General features: G+C 40.1%; 1 protein-coding gene across 4 annotated transcripts in view; it reads right to left on the minus strand.

Annotated features, from left to right (window-relative positions):
• MYOF (myoferlin) overlaps nt 1-15,679 on the minus strand; it is a 158,649-nt gene that overhangs the window by 123,716 nt on the left and 19,254 nt on the right. For all 4 annotated transcript variants that reach the window (XM_082721978.1, XM_082721976.1, XM_082721977.1 and 1 more), the window contains exons 2-3: nt 12,092-12,147; nt 9,599-9,690 (exon numbers count right to left, since the gene is read on the minus strand). In XM_082721978.1, coding sequence (XP_082578104.1) covers nt 9,599-9,690; nt 12,092-12,147 — 148 coding nt within the window. The remainder of the gene's footprint in view (nt 1-9,598; nt 9,691-12,091; nt 12,148-15,679) is intronic.

The following is a 15,679-nucleotide window of genomic DNA, read 5'->3' on the forward strand; positions in this document are numbered from 1 at the left end:
GCATAACAGCAAGTACAAGTATCTCAGCAAGATGCATGGAGCCCCCAACTTTGGAAGGACCCTCTTCTATCAGGATCCACCATATTTTCTTGGTTCAACTCTGTCTCTGGAAAAGCATACCGAACACCCAAAATGGGTGCCAAGTTAAGCCATCGGGTAGGGAACTAACTGCCTTCTTCCCATGCCTGCTGTCATCGGAGGGCCCTACTGTGTTTTCAAGAGGTGTCAGATGAATAGGTAATGGTCTCCCAGTATTGTTTCCCGACTTCCTGTTACTATATCCAGTCTCTACACACAAAGCCTGATTGATTCTTTTAAAATATAGGTTAGATCATCCTCAATCCGCCCCCCCCTTTAATGGATTCCCATTCTACGAGGAATGACATTCAAAGCCTATGCCGTAGCTCACACCATACATGCTGGGGCTTTCCTGATCTCCGCTCCGACCCCATTCCAGCTTCTCCTGCCCTTTGTGCTCCAGCCTCCCTGGCCTCCTTGGTGTTTCTCCGACACCCCACATACACTCTGGCCTTCTCTCTGCCTGCAATATTCTTTCCCCCAGAGAGCTGCACGGCCCATTCCTTCACTTTATTTAGGTCTCTGCTCAACTGCCGTCTCATCACCGCCTCATACAACACCGGATCATCCCCCCATCATCAGTCACTCTCTATCCTTTTACTCTGCTTTACTTTTCTTCACGGGCTATACCATATAACACTTTCCTCCTTATCTTAGATCACTCCATAGCACCTGACCCATTATACAGTTCTTCGTGTATTTGCTTGTTTTCTGAATCTACTCAAGCATATTTCCTTCAGGAAAGCAAGGATTTTGTGGGAAACAGACAAGAGCTACAAGGCCAAGCCTTGCCGCCACATTGAAATAGAAGAATCATAAAATGATAAAGGCTTGAACCAGGCTGGTGGCTGTGGCCAAGAAGAAGCACGTGGCACAAACAACGGAAAGGAAGAAAAAGTAAGGTTTGGCAAAAGGTTGGAGAGGTTGTGAAAAGAAGGAGATCCAGAGAGACCTGATGTTCTGAGCCCCAGTGGTCCAGAACTATGCTATCCAATATGGTGGCCCCCAGGTGACGCGTGGCAAGGGAGCACTGGAAATGTGGCTAGTCTGGATTGACATGTGCTGTCAGTGGGAAAGACACGTGGGATTTCAAAGACTGTAAGAAAAAAATGCATGTAAAATGTCTCAATGATTTTTAATATACTGATTATATATTGAAATGATAATTTGTATATGCCCAGTTAAATAGAATATATTATTAAAAAACTAGGGGTGTGTGGATGGCTCAGTGGGTTAAAGCCTCTGCCTTTGGCTCAGGTCATGATCTCAGGGTCCTGGGATCGAGCCCTGCATCGGGCTCTCTGCTCAGTAGGGAGCCTGCTTCCTCCTCTCTCTCTGCCTGTCTCTGTGCCTACTTGTGATCTCTGTCTGTCAAATAAATAAATAAATCTTTAAAAAAAAAATTAAAAAAAAAAAACTAATTCACCTGTCTCTTTTTGTTTTTTAATGTGGCTACCAGAAAAATTTAAATTACATTATGTCTGCATTATATTTCTGTTGGAGAGAGTGGTCCAGAATATAAATAGTGACATCACTGATAGAAAGAAGGGAGCAACAAAGAAAAGAGACTATTTATTTTTTTTATTTAAATTCAATTAATTAACATATAATGTATTACTAGTTTGATGTGGAGGTTAGTGATTCGTCAGTCTTGTGTAACACCCAGTTCTCGTTAAATCACATGCCCACCTTAATGTCTATCAACCAGTTGCCCCATCCCCCCACCTCCCACTCCTCCAGCAACCCTCAGTTTGTTTCCTATGATTAAGAGTCCCTTATGGTTTATTTCCCTCTCTGATTTCGTCTTCTTTTATTTTTTCCTCTCTTCTCCTATGATCCTCTTTTGTTTCTTAAATTCCATATATGAGTGGGATCATATAATAATTCTTTCTCTGACTGACTCATTTCTCTTGGCATAATGCCCTCTACTTACATCCATGTCACATGCAAATGGCAAGTGACATTGGCATAATACCCTCTACTTCCATCCATGTCACTGCAAATGGCAAGATTTCATTTTTTGAAGGCTGAGTAGTATTCCATCATATATACATATATACATATATATATGGATAAAGACGTATATATTTATATGGATAAAGAAGATGTGGTGTATATATATTTATATGTGTATATAAATGTGGTTTATATATATTTATATATTTTTATATATATTTATATATGTGTATATATATTTATATATGTATATAAAACATACATATATACATATGTATATATATACACATATATAAATATATATACACCACATCTTCTTTATCCATTCATCTATTGATGGATAACTGAGCTGAGCTCCTTTCATAGTTGGGCTATTGTGGACATGGCTGCTATAAACATTAGGTGCAGGTGCCCCTATGGATCACTGCATTTGTATCTTGGGGTAAATACCCAATAGTGCAATTGCTGGGTCACAGGTTAGCTCTATTTTCAACTTTTTGAGGAACCTCCTTACTGTTTTCCAAAGTGGATGCACCAGCTTGCACTCCTAACAACAGTGCAAGAAGGTTCCTCTTTCTCCACATTCTTGCCAACATGAATGGCAAGAATGGTTGTTTCCTGACTTATTAATTTTAGTCATTCTGCCTGGTGTAAGGTGGTATCTCATTGTGGTTTTGATTTGTATTTTCCTGATGTCAAGTGATGTTGAGACTTTTTTCTTTTTTTTTTTTTTAAGATTTATTTATTTATTTGACAGACAGAGATCACAAGTAGGCCGGGGGGGGGGGGAGCAGGCTTCCTGCCGAGCAGAGAGCCCGATGCGGGGCTCAATCCCAGGACCCTGAAATCAAATCATGACCTGAGCTGAAAGCAGAGGCTTAACCCACTGAGCCACCCAGGCGCCCCAATGTTGAAACTTTTTTCATGTGTCTGTGGTCCTCCTTGAAGAAAGGTCTGCTCATGTCTTCTGTCCATGTCTTGATTGGATTTAACCATAGACTGTTGAGTTTGATATATTCTTTATGGATTTTGGATACCAGTCCTTTATCTGATAAGACATTTGCAAATATCTTTTCCCATTCTGCCAGTTGTCTTTTGGTTCCATAGACTGTTTCCTTTGCTGTGCAAAAGCTTTTTATCTTGATAAAGTATCAGTAATTCATATTTTGCCTTAGTTTCCCTTGCCTGTGGAGACGTGTCTAGCAAGCAGATGCTGCGACCATGGTCACAGAGGTTGCTGCCTGTGTTCTCTTCTAGGATTTTGATGGAGTCCTGTCTCACATTTAGGTCTTTTATCCATTTTGAATGTCTTTTTGTATATAGTGTAAAGAAATGTTCCAGTTTCATGCTTCTGCATGTGGCTGTCCAATTTTCCCAACACCGTTTGCATAAGAGACTGTCTTTTTTCCACTGGATATTCTTTCCTGATTTGTTGAAGATCAGTTGACCGTAGAGTTGAGGGTCCATTTCTGGGTTCTCTATTCTGTTCCATTGATCTATGTGTCTGTTTTTGTGCCAGTACCATACTGTCTTGATGATCACAGTTTTGTAATAGAGCTTGAAGTCTGGAATTGTGATAGTACTAGCTTTGGTTTTCTTTTTCAACATTCCTTTGGCTATTTGGGGTCTTTTCTGGTTCCATACAAATTTTAGGATTATTTGTTCCAGTTCTGTTAAAAAAGTTGGTGGTGGGCGCCTGGGTGGCTCAGTGGGTTAAGCCGCTGCCTTCGGCTCAGATCATGATCTCAGGGTGCTGGGATCGAGTCCCACATCGGGCTCTCTGCTCAGCAGGGAGCTTTCTTCCTCCTCTCTCTCTCTGCCTGCCTCTATGCCTACTTGTGATCTCTCTCTGTCAAATAAATAAAGTCTTAAAAAAAAAAAGTTGGTGGTATTTTGATAGGGATTGCACTGAATGTGTAGTGTTAAGAATAGACACTTTCACAGTATTTGTTCTTCCAATCCATGAGCATGGAACGTTTTTCCATTTCTTTGTGTCTTCCTCAGTTTCTTTCATGAGTGTTCTACAGTTCTCTGAGTACAGATTCTTTGCCTCTTTGGTTAGGTTTATTCCTAGGTATCTTATAGTTCTGGGTGCAGTTGTAAATGGGATTGACTCCTTAATTTCTCTTTTCTCTGTCTCATTGTTAGTGTATAGAAATGCAAATGATTTTTGTGCATTGATTTTATATCCTGCCAACTTACTGAATTCCTGTATGAGTTCTAGCAATTTTGGGATAGTCTTTTGGGTTTTCCTCACAGAGCATAATGTCATCTGAAAAGAGTGAGAGTTTGACTTCTTTGCCAATTTGGATGCCTTTTATTTCTTTTTATTGTCTGATTGCTGAGGCTAGGACTTCTAGTACTATGTTGAACAACAGTGGTGATAACAGACATCCTTGCCATGTTCCTGATATTAGGGGAAAAATTCTCAGTTTTCCCCACTGAGAATGATATTTGCTCTAGGCTTTTCATAGATAGCTCTCATGATATTGAGATCTGTTCTCTCTATCCCTACACTATGAGGAGTTTTAATCAAGAAAGGATGCTCTATTCTGTAAGATGCTTTTTCTGCAACTATTGAGAGAATCATATGGTTCTTATCATTTATTTTATTAATGTAGTGTATCACATGTCTTTGTGGATGTCGAAGCACCCTTGTGGCCTAGGAGTAAATCCCACGTGGTCATGATGAATAATCCTTTTACTGTATGGTTGGATCCTATTGGCTAGTATCTTGGTAAGAATTTTTGCATCCATGTTCATCAGATATATTGTCTGTAATTCTCCTTTTTGGGGAGTTCTTTGTCTGGTTTTGGGATCAAGCTAATGCTGGCCTCATAGAAAGAGTTTGGAAGTTTTCCTTCCATTTCTATTTTTTGGAACAGTTTCAGAAGAATAGGTATTAATTCTTCTTTAAATGTGTTGTAGAATTCCCCTAGGAAGCCATCTGGCCCTTGACTCATTTTTTGGGAGATTGATTAGTGCTGCAATTTCCTTGCTGGTTATGGTCTGTTCCGGTTTTCTATTTCTTCCCAGTTCAGTTTTGGTGGTTTACAGATCTCTAGGAATGCATCCATTTCTTCCAGATTGACTAATTTGTTGGCATATAGTTGCTCATAATATGTTCTTATAATTGTGTTTCTCCCATGCTCGTGATCTCTGCTCTTTCATTCATGATTTTATTTATTTGGGTCCTTTCTCTGTTCTTTTCAATAAGTCTGGCCAGGGATTTATCAGTCTTATTAAGTCTTTCGAAGAACCAGCTCCTAGTTTTATTGATCTGTTCTATTGTTCTTCTGGTTTCTATTTTGTTGATTTCTGCTCTAATCTTTATTAATTCTCTTCTCCTGCTGAGTTTAGGCTTTTATTTGCTGTTCTTTCTCCAGCTCCTTCAGGTGTAAGGTCAGGTTGTATATTTAAGACATTTATTGTTTCTTGAGAAGGGCTAGAATTGCTTCCCTCTTAGGACTGCCTTTGCTACATCCCAACAGTTTTGAACAGTTGTGTTTTCATTTTCATTTGTTTCCATGAATTTTTAAAGTTCTCCTTTAATTTCCTGGTTGACTCATTAATTCTTTAGTAGGATGCCCTTTAGCCTCCATGTATTTGAGTTCTTGCCAAATTTCCTCTTGTGACTGAGTTCCATTTCAAAACACTGCGTTCTGATAATATGCAGGAAATGGTCCCAATCTTTTGGTACTGGTTGAGACCTGATTTTTTACCTAATATGTGATCTATTCTGGACAATGTTCCATGTGCACTCAAGAAAAATGTATATTCTGCTAACTTTAGGATGAAATGCTCTGAATATTATTTGTGAAGTCCATCTGGTCCAGTGTGTCATTCAAAGACCTTTTCTCCTTGTTGATTTTCTGCTTAGACAATCTTTCCATTGCAGTGAGTGGGATGTTGAAGTCCCCTACTATTATTGTATTATTATCAATGTGTTTCTTTAATTTGGTTATTAATTGGCTTATATAATTGGCTGCTCCTATGTTAGAGGTATAGATATTTAAAAGTGTTAGATCTTCTTGTTGGATAGATCCTTTAATTATGATATAGTATCCTTCCTCATTTCTTATTACAGTCTTTGGTTTAAAATCTAATTTGTATGATATAAGGATTGCCACCCCAGCTTTCTCCTGATGTCCATAGTATAATAAATGGTTTTCCACCACATAACTTTAAATATGGAGTTTTCTTTGGGTCTAAAATGAGTCTCTTGCAGGTAGCATATCGATGGGTCTTGCTTTTTTTACTCTGATCTGATACCCTGAGTGTTTCGATTGGGGCATTTAGCCCATTTACATTCAGAGTAACTACTGAAAGATATTAATTAATTAATTAATTATTGATTAATTATTTATTAATTGATTGTTAATTGATTATCATTAATTAATGCCATTGTATTACCTGTAAAGTTACTGTTTCCATATATTGTCACTGTTGCTTTCTGGTTTATGTTACCTTTGCGCTTTCTCTTCGCTTAAAGGATTCTTCTTAATATTTCTTGCAGGGCTTGTGATCACAAATTCTTTTCATTTCTGTTTGTCCTAGAAGATTTTTTTTATCTCTTCTATTCTGAATGACATCTTAGCTAGATAAAGTATTCTTGGCTGCATATTTTCTCATTGAGCACCCTAAATATATCACGCCAGTCCTTTCTGGTCTGTAGATAGGTTTGCTGCCAGTGTAATATTCCTACACTTGTAGGTTTTGGACCTTTTGTCCCGAGTTGCTTTCAGGATTTTCTCTTTGTTGCTGAGATTTGCAAATTTCAGTGTTATATGTCGGGGTGTTGATCTATTTTTATTGATTTTGAGTGGGGTTCTCTGTGCCTCCTGGACTTGAATGTCTGTTTCTTTCCCCAGATTAGGGAAGTTCTCAGCTATATATATATATGCTCATACATACCTTCTCCCCACCTTCCTCTTCTTCCAGGATCCCAATTATTCTAATATTGTTTTGCTTTATGCTATTACTTATCTCTCAAATTCTCCCCTCATGATCCAGTAGTTGTTTATCTCTATTTTTCTCAGCTTCTTTATTCTCCAACATTTTGTCTTATATCACTAATTCTCTCTTCTGCCTCATTTGTCCTAGCAGGTAGAGCTCCATTTTTTTATTCCATCTCATTAATAACCTTTTTTATTTCAACTTGATTAGATTTAAGTTCTCTTATTTCTCCAGAAATGGATATTCCCTGCTGTCCTCTACACTTTTTTCAAGCCCAGCACTTAGTATCTTTATAGTCATTATTCTGAACTCTAGTTCAACATCTTATTTTTACCCCTGCTGTTTAGGTCCCTGGCAGTTAGTACTGCCTCTTATTCTCTTTTTTGAAGTGAGTTTTTCTGTCTTGTCATTCTTGCAGAAAGTGGTCACTTTTCTGTTTGTAGAGTTGCAGCTATTTTCTTAGATCTCTAGTTGAGTCTATTCAGAATGAGTTGATAGTTATTTAGCTGAATTCCTGAATTCCTGAAGCTAAGATCTATCTACTCCTCTGCCACCTTGGACTATCCTCAAAAAGGGACTATTATTAGTAACATATTAGAGGCTACAGTGAGGTTTGACCACCCACTTCCTCCAAATTTTGTGATATGGGAGATAAAGCTGCCCTCTGGGAGTTGGGTGGGAACAGATAAACATATCATTGGTTCAAAGCTGAGATACACAAATAACCTTTAAAGCTACAATGGTTTTCAGTCCAATATAGTGGGATCAGAACCTACCAGAGTATATTTAAATAGCTTAAGAAGAAAATGCGTCAGTCACAAGGGGCATTTGTCAGCAATGGAATATGGGAAAAAAGATCTCAACAAGGTAAACATGCACAGTACCTATCAAATCCTATCAAATCCTATCAAATCACTGTCCAGGAGGTTAATATCTGTCCAGGTTCTCTTAGCCTGACACCATTAAGTAGAAGACCCCAGCCACAGCGGTGACCATCTAATTTACTGTCCACACCAATCCACTGTTGATAGCAAAAGAGTTACTGTTAGTTATTGTGTTGGGACAATAAACCAAGACTGTCCCAAGCAAATCAGAGGATATGGTCACTGTACCTCAACTAATTCTTTCTAGTTTATTCCTCTCATTGCAGCCTTCTGATTATACCAAAAGTACCTAAGGCTAAGACATACATTTTAAAATGTATGACATTACTAAAAACTTGGCTGCTTCTTACATTGATATAGACATTTAATACCAGGTGTATTCCTCACCCCCAAACTTGTTTAATTTAATAATACATCTTATGGTCAATTACATCTTATAATCAAGTATACAGAGTAATTTGCAGTATGACACAAAGAAGAATTCACTGATCGGGATGCCCTCCCACCAGACATTTATTTCCCCTGCAAAATAATAAGTAAGTAACCTGGCTTTAAGCATCAGTTTCTTGTAAGCTTGGTTAGTTTGAACTGGTAACCTAAGACTGGCTTCTGAGTCTATAAGGCCAATGTCCAGATCAAGGACGGGAGTGAATTTACTGAGGTCATTCGGTCCCATAAAGACCTGTTTCAGATGTCCCCAACCCTCAGTGCCACCATGGGCACCATCATGACCCTTCTCCATTTGAAACTGGTAGAGGTGACAGAGACCTGGCTTAGGTCTGTCAAGTTTAAAAGGCTAATAAGCCATTAAAATGAAAGTGGGGCTTCAAGCAGATCTTGAATGAGATGTGTATGGTCACACATAATCAGAAGAAGAAATTATTTTGCTTGTGTCTAATACAGCTACAGTTCAGATAAACCATCAAAGGTAGGAAGTAACTATATGCAATTAACAAAGATAGATATAGATACAGATATAGATAGATATAGATATATCAGGAATACAACATAGGTTTCACAGGAAGAGCCAAACTGGATTCGCTAATGGTGGATTACTGTTTGCAGTCTCTTAGGAATATAGTAGCCCCTCCTTTATCCACAGGGATATGTGCCAAGACACCTAGTGGATGCCTAAAACTGCAGATAGTACTAAACCCTATATATATTGTGCTTTTTCCCATATACACATACATATCTACGATAAAATGTAATTTGTAAATCAAATATAGTAAGAGATTAACAACAACTAATAAGAAAATAGAACTATAACTATATACTGTAATAAGTCATGTGAATACGGTTTCTCTCCATACAAAATACTTTATTGTAAGTCACCTTCTTGATGATATGAGATGACAAAATGCCTACATGATGAGATGAAGTGAGGTGAATGATACAAGCACTGTGACGTAGTGCTGGCTTACTGACCTTCTGACAATATTTCAGAAGGAGGTTCATCTGCTTCTGGACCTCGGTTGGTCGTGGGTCACTGAAACTGCAGCTAAGAGGGGACTACTCCACAGAACTTTGGGAAAAGGCCTTGTGAGAAATTAATCGCATCTGATATTGGCTCAGAAGGTTGTAGGGGGCAGGGTGGGGCATGGAAATGAAGCACACTTATATAGGAAGTATTCCAAAAATGTTATTAACAATATGTTCCTTCAACAAAATAAACAGTAATGAGATAATATGTAAAATGAGAAAAATAGTTGAAATCAACTTACTTATTTTGTCCAATTGTCTCAAAATCTTTCACAACAATAGTAAGGGAAGATGAAAAGTCCAGTGGTACACCCCTCAAGTCAAACTCCAAAATCTGTCCACAGAAAGGTTATAAGAAAAGTTGTTAAAAGAATGGGGTAATATAATAACATGTACCGACACTAAATGTTGGGTCATTATCTTCGCCACTGACAATCTTTTGAATTACTCAATTCTATAGTTAGACAGAAGTGACCAAATTCCAAACCTGAAGGCTGCGAGGGCTGTGGCAAAACACACCAGACTTAGCCTCAGAGGACCTGGGGGTGACTTCTGGCTTCCCATTTTCTAGGCTCTGTGACTATGGACAAGCCACCAAACCCATCTCATAATCAGAGAATTTACTTAGTGCCCACCACAATGGGTTAGAAGAATAAAATAAAATGAATACTTTTTTCACTGTTTGTTTTTAAGTTACTTGCTCTTCCCAATCATGCTATTATCAAAGAGATGAACAATCCAAAAAAAACATTTTCTAAAATGCATCAGTCTTTTATTTTAAGTCCCACCATGATCAGTTTGTAGTAGATGAGACTGTCGTCTTTATGAAATAAACTGCTATCTAACGGCAACTTAAAAAAAATCAACATAACATCAGAGATGCCTTTTATTGATTATATAACATATGAATTAAATAAAGCAGCATCTACTGTTGATTTTATTCTCCTTGTAATGGGTTTAGAATAAATGGAGAATGTGTCAGACCTCAACGCTAACCCCAACAGGTCTCAGGTTGCTATTTCATTTGGGTTAGAGTTCAGTTATAAAACTACAGTTGGGAAGTTTACTTGATAAATACATTTGCAATTTAAAAATTACATGTTGGGGGCGCCTGGGTGGCTCAATGGGTTAAGCCGCTGCCTTCGGCTCAGGTCATGATCTCAGGGTGCTGGGATCGAGTCCCACATCAGGCTCTCTGCTCAGCAGGGAGCCTGCTTCCTCCTCTCTCTCTGCCTGCCTCTCTGCCTACTTGTGATCTCTCTCTGTCAAATAAATAAATAAATAATCTTTAAAAAAAAAATTACATGTTGGAACAAAGTGGGGTGAGATGGGTGATGTCCTGCATGTCTGCTCACATGACCATATATCTCTCTGCCATTGACCAAATACAAAGAAGCATGTTACAATTACTCAAAACCTGAAATATTAGATGTACACATATAGATTTTTTCAATTTGCTTTATTCTTGGAGCTCTGTACACACTGCTAGGATCCAGAGCATCCATAGGGACCAAGCAGACTGGCCTCTTGCTTTCATGGAGCTGGCAGACCAGCTGGCCGTGTTCCGGGTTCCAGTAAAATCTCAAAGAAGCAGAATTACCTCTCAACATTCTGCTTCTCAGAAAGGCATTAAAAAGGTGTTCTGTCTTCACCTCATTCAATGAAAAGGTCAAGTCTTTATCCTATAGAGATGTTGAAACTAGTCGTAGGGGTGGGGGGAACTTTACAGTTGGCAGAAGGGAAGTCTACACAGCCCGGTGACTCAGTGAAAATAACAAAGACATTTATCATTGTGCTTATCCAGGAAGGTTTCAATGGATTTTGGAAAAAACAATGGGGCTAATGATCATCTTTTACAAAAATTAGTCAGCATAGGAAAATCTACTCAGTGGAAAGAATTAAAATTTTCACATTATCTACAGATATATTCAACACTAAACCATTTACAAAATAGATACAAAGTCAGCAGTGAGAGAAGTAAATAAATGATATTATATTCCTTCTACAGAATAGTGCATAGTATTAAAAATACTTCTGAATGGAAGAATATGGTATATGCTCAGGATATAATAGGAAGAAAAAATAGGATAGAAAGCCATATGTGCTATATGATGCTACTTTGCTAATCTCAACACATCATATTTTATTAATATATTTATTCAATAAACATTTATTGATATATCCCAGATGTTAATAGCAATTGCTTCTGGATAGTGGGTGCGTGCAAAGGTAAATTTTTTTATGTTGCTCTGAAACTTTCAAAATGTCTACATTAAGGATATACTAGTTTATCAAAAGAGAAAAAACAATAAAGGTCATTACTCAGCCAGAGTCATGGCTCTTGACTAGTGACATGCAGACAGGTTTTTAAATATGGAGCTTTCCTCCTGGGACTCCGGAGATGATCCAATCCCACCCCCAGCCCTACATATGCACCCCCAACATGCAACCTAATGCGACCAACATCATTCAGCAAACGCAGGGCTGCTCCAGGTTAGAACCCAGCCCTCTCACTCCCTGTCCAGGCCTCGCTCACTGTACTATTCTACAGGAGACTTCATTGCGGTATGTGTCCTTGAACGGTTCTGCTGTCTCCAGGGCCACAAAGGGAGACGGAGGGGTGAGGGTACAATGCAGACATTCTTCTTCCAAAGGGAAAAGCTAACCCTTGACCAAAGATAGGACAATCAGATGTAGCTCATCCACTGAAACAATGTAAAGAAAAATGAACTTACCTCGTTCCAGAATGGGTTGAGTTCATTGTCAACTTTCTTTGTTTTCTTTTTCTCATCTGCAAATAAAAATAGGGGATATCAATTAATTAAAAATACTCCTAGAACATGTACCATTCATTCATTCATTCAAACCTGTGTGCCCACATTTTCCCGCTCATTTGCCTAGAGCTGGGGCCGCCTGAATCAAAGTTTTCCAAACTGAATGGCTTGTGTTTTTCTGGCTTAAAATGTTTCTCCCATGCCCAGATCTACCAGATGTTAGGGGATGAGGGACTCAAAATCATGGAAATGCTGTGATCCCTTGTCTTTTTACCAGCTTCCACAGACCAAGGTTACCCAGCGCCTCTGGGTCTCCAGGTTGTTGCAGAAAGAAGCCAACAAAGCTAACCTTTGACAAGCAGCTGTCATCGTTTTAGAGATGTGGCTACTGAAATTCAAACGAGCTAAGAAATTCTCAGCTAATTCTTCTGAGCTCACACTTGGCGCTGGATCCTATATAACCTGCAATTTCCACTCTGAAGCCCATGCCACCTCTGCATGTGGTAACACCCCACAGCTTCAAGATTGAGCTGGACTCCCTCCCAGAGGCCTTGGCACAAGGTAGTTAGTAAACAAACACTTTCTAGGACCTGCAGAGAAATGTAGGGTCTCCTTTACTCCAGGCTCACCTTTCCTGAAGATACAAGTTTTCTTTCTCTCTATCTGAGATTGGATGAATAAATGTTATTTATTTTATTTATGATGAATAAATGTTAGGTCACCTTCTTAAATAAATGTCAATCCAGCTAGTGATTAAAGTTTCCTTAGAGAAGTCCAAAGAGAGGGGCATCTGTTGGGCCTCTAAGTTCTCTAATACTTATCAAAATAAAAGCTAGTGTTTGAGTACAAAATGCTTTGTAAGCAAGAGCTCCTCTGTTTTCAGGGCCAAAAATAACCAAACCAAACCAAAACAGTTTTCCCTCTGTGTGTCTCGTTTACCATCACAAAGAACATTCACAACACTTGTGACACCAGATGTACGGTGGGGGTTCCCCCACCAAAAGTGATTTTCTGTCATTCCAGATGGGTGTTTTACAATTTAATTCCTTGCCGACACCGCCTATCTGGAGACATTGTCAGATCCCACAAGTTACAGGTTCAGAGGACAACAATAAGTCCAAGTGCTTCTGACCTACAGATCTATGCTTCTCATAACTCCCTCATCGGGTTCAATTTATTTGCTAGAGTGGCTCACAGAATTCAAGAAAACAGTTATTTATATTCACCAGTTTATTAAAGGCAGTGATAGACTAGGGTACTGATGAACAGCCAGGTGAAGGGATACCTCACGTAAGGTCTGGGAGGGTCCTGGGCCCAGGAGCTTCTGTCCCCATGGAGTTGGAATGCCTCAACCTGCTAGTGCATGGATGGGTTCTCCCATCTGGAAGCTCTCGGAACCACATACTTTTAGGATTTTCATGGTGGCTTTCTCACACAGGTGAGATCAATTATTAACTCTATTTCCAGCCCCTTTCTCCAGTCTAGAGGAGTGGTGGGCGGGACGGAAATTCTAAGCTTCTCATCAAGGCTTGGTCTTCTCAGAGACCAGTCTCCATCCAGGAGCCATCCAGGAGGCCACCCAGAGTCACCTCATTAGAACAAAAGATGCTCCTATCACTTAGGAATTTATAGGGGTTTTAGCTCAGTGCCAGGAAATGGTGGGGGGGGGGTGGAGATCAATGTATATATTTTCTATGACCTCACATCATCTCATCTCTTTAAAAACCCAGGAGACATGTATAATTTTCATCCCCCTTTTGGAGCTCAGGAAACGGAGAAGTGACATACTCAAAAGTGACCCAGTTAGTAAGTAGCAGGGATGGCTTTTAAACCCACCAGACAACCTCTCATTGGCCACACTTGGAACCGTCCCCAGTTTCCCCTCTACTGCATGGCAATGTAGAAGGTAGTGGGTTTTGGTCAGCTGAATGTCATATTGCTAAGGATTCCAGCATGCACCAGTTGTGGGACTAACCCCCTCATTTTTCCAAGACCTCAGCATAGCAAAGTCATGAATCACCAACCTCATTCTGCTAAGCATTAACTTTTCCACTTGAGAAGCTCCCAGAACCCAGCCGGCTTCCCTTTCTAGACTTCAGCAGGACTCTGCTCATCAGCTCATGCCTGGACTTGTGCTGGTTAGTTCTAACTGTTGTCTTTCTAGGTGGCCCACAGAGCCCTTCCATGGATCTGATTCCAATACCACCGAGAAGCTGGACCGTCCCCTCCCACAGGGCCATTTGGCCCCACTCACCCCTCCTGCCCTCTGATGGAACCCTCTCAATTTTCCTCTCTGGTTACAGTATAAGCAAGTACTCTTAAGAGAAAGTGGAGCCAAGAGAAGTTTATACTGACAGAACTGGACAAATGGCTTCTTTCCACAATGGCAGCAGCTCCCTCTAAACAGCCATCTACAGGGGCCCGGATGTGCCTTCTACTGCAGCATCTCTAAATTCTTACAGCAACCTTGCACGGTTAACATTCTCATCCCCATTTCACAGACAAAGAATTGAGAGAAGCTGGTTAACTTGCCTCAGGCCGCACAGCTAAAAAAAAAAAAAAAAAAAAAGAACCTATGTCCCCTTGGCTCCAAAACCTGGCGGTGTGTGTTCACCGCCGCACAACAGCATCTCACTGGAAGCTGTCAGAAGCACCGGATAAAGAAAATGCATAAATATAAGAAATGTGATGGGCGTGGCACCCTGAGCAATGGCCATAGGAAAGCCCAAGTTCAGGTTTGAGAGTACGCTGGAGACTCTCTAAGACTATTTGCTCCAACACACAAAATGTGACATCTGTGAGTTTCTCTGGGGAGCTGGTTTACTGAGCTCAACAGATTGTCAAATGAGTTTGTGACCTTCACAAAAGTTAGGAATTCCTGCCTATCCTGCCTATCCTTCCAGACCTCCACCGCCCTTGCTGCTACAACCAGGGCTGCATGGTTGGAGAACTGAGTCAGGAAAGAGTGAAGCTGCACTCTGGGACCACAGCAGACCTTCGAGAGAAAAGATGGGAAATTGCAAGAGGTCACAGCAAGTTAGTAAAGCAAGGAGAAAGCAGCAAGTCATTTATAGGAATTGGGCACAGGGGCTTGAGGCAGGACTTGGGTCACTGAAGGATGGTACTGAAGCAAAACTTCGGTCTCCAAGTCCCCAGGATTCCAGGCAGGGAGCTAAGGCAGGGCCAAGGGCTCCAGGGAGGCTGGGGAATGAGCCAGTACTTGCTCACTTGAATTGAATCCCCAGCCTGGTTACGGACCTGGGAATCAGCATATGAGAAGAAATGTTGCATGGGGAAGGGGGAGGTTCTTGGTGCTGAGCCACTACTAGGGATTCCCCTCCCCTTCCCCAATTGAAGCAGGATTGTTCCAGAGTCAGCAGTTGAGGGGTGTGAAAAAAGGGAGAGTCACTTGTTCATTTACTCATCTCTAAGCATTTACTAAGCACCTACTATGTGCTGGGAACTAGGGAAACCGAAGAGCACAAGATGGTTTTGGTCTCCAAATGTTCCACATACACAGTTCACGCGCTATTGAATAGAAATGAATCC

This window comes from Mustela nivalis, assembly GCF_964662115.1.
Source record: "Mustela nivalis genome assembly, chromosome: 2".
In the NCBI taxonomy this organism is placed as follows: Eukaryota; Metazoa; Chordata; class Mammalia; order Carnivora; family Mustelidae; genus Mustela; species Mustela nivalis.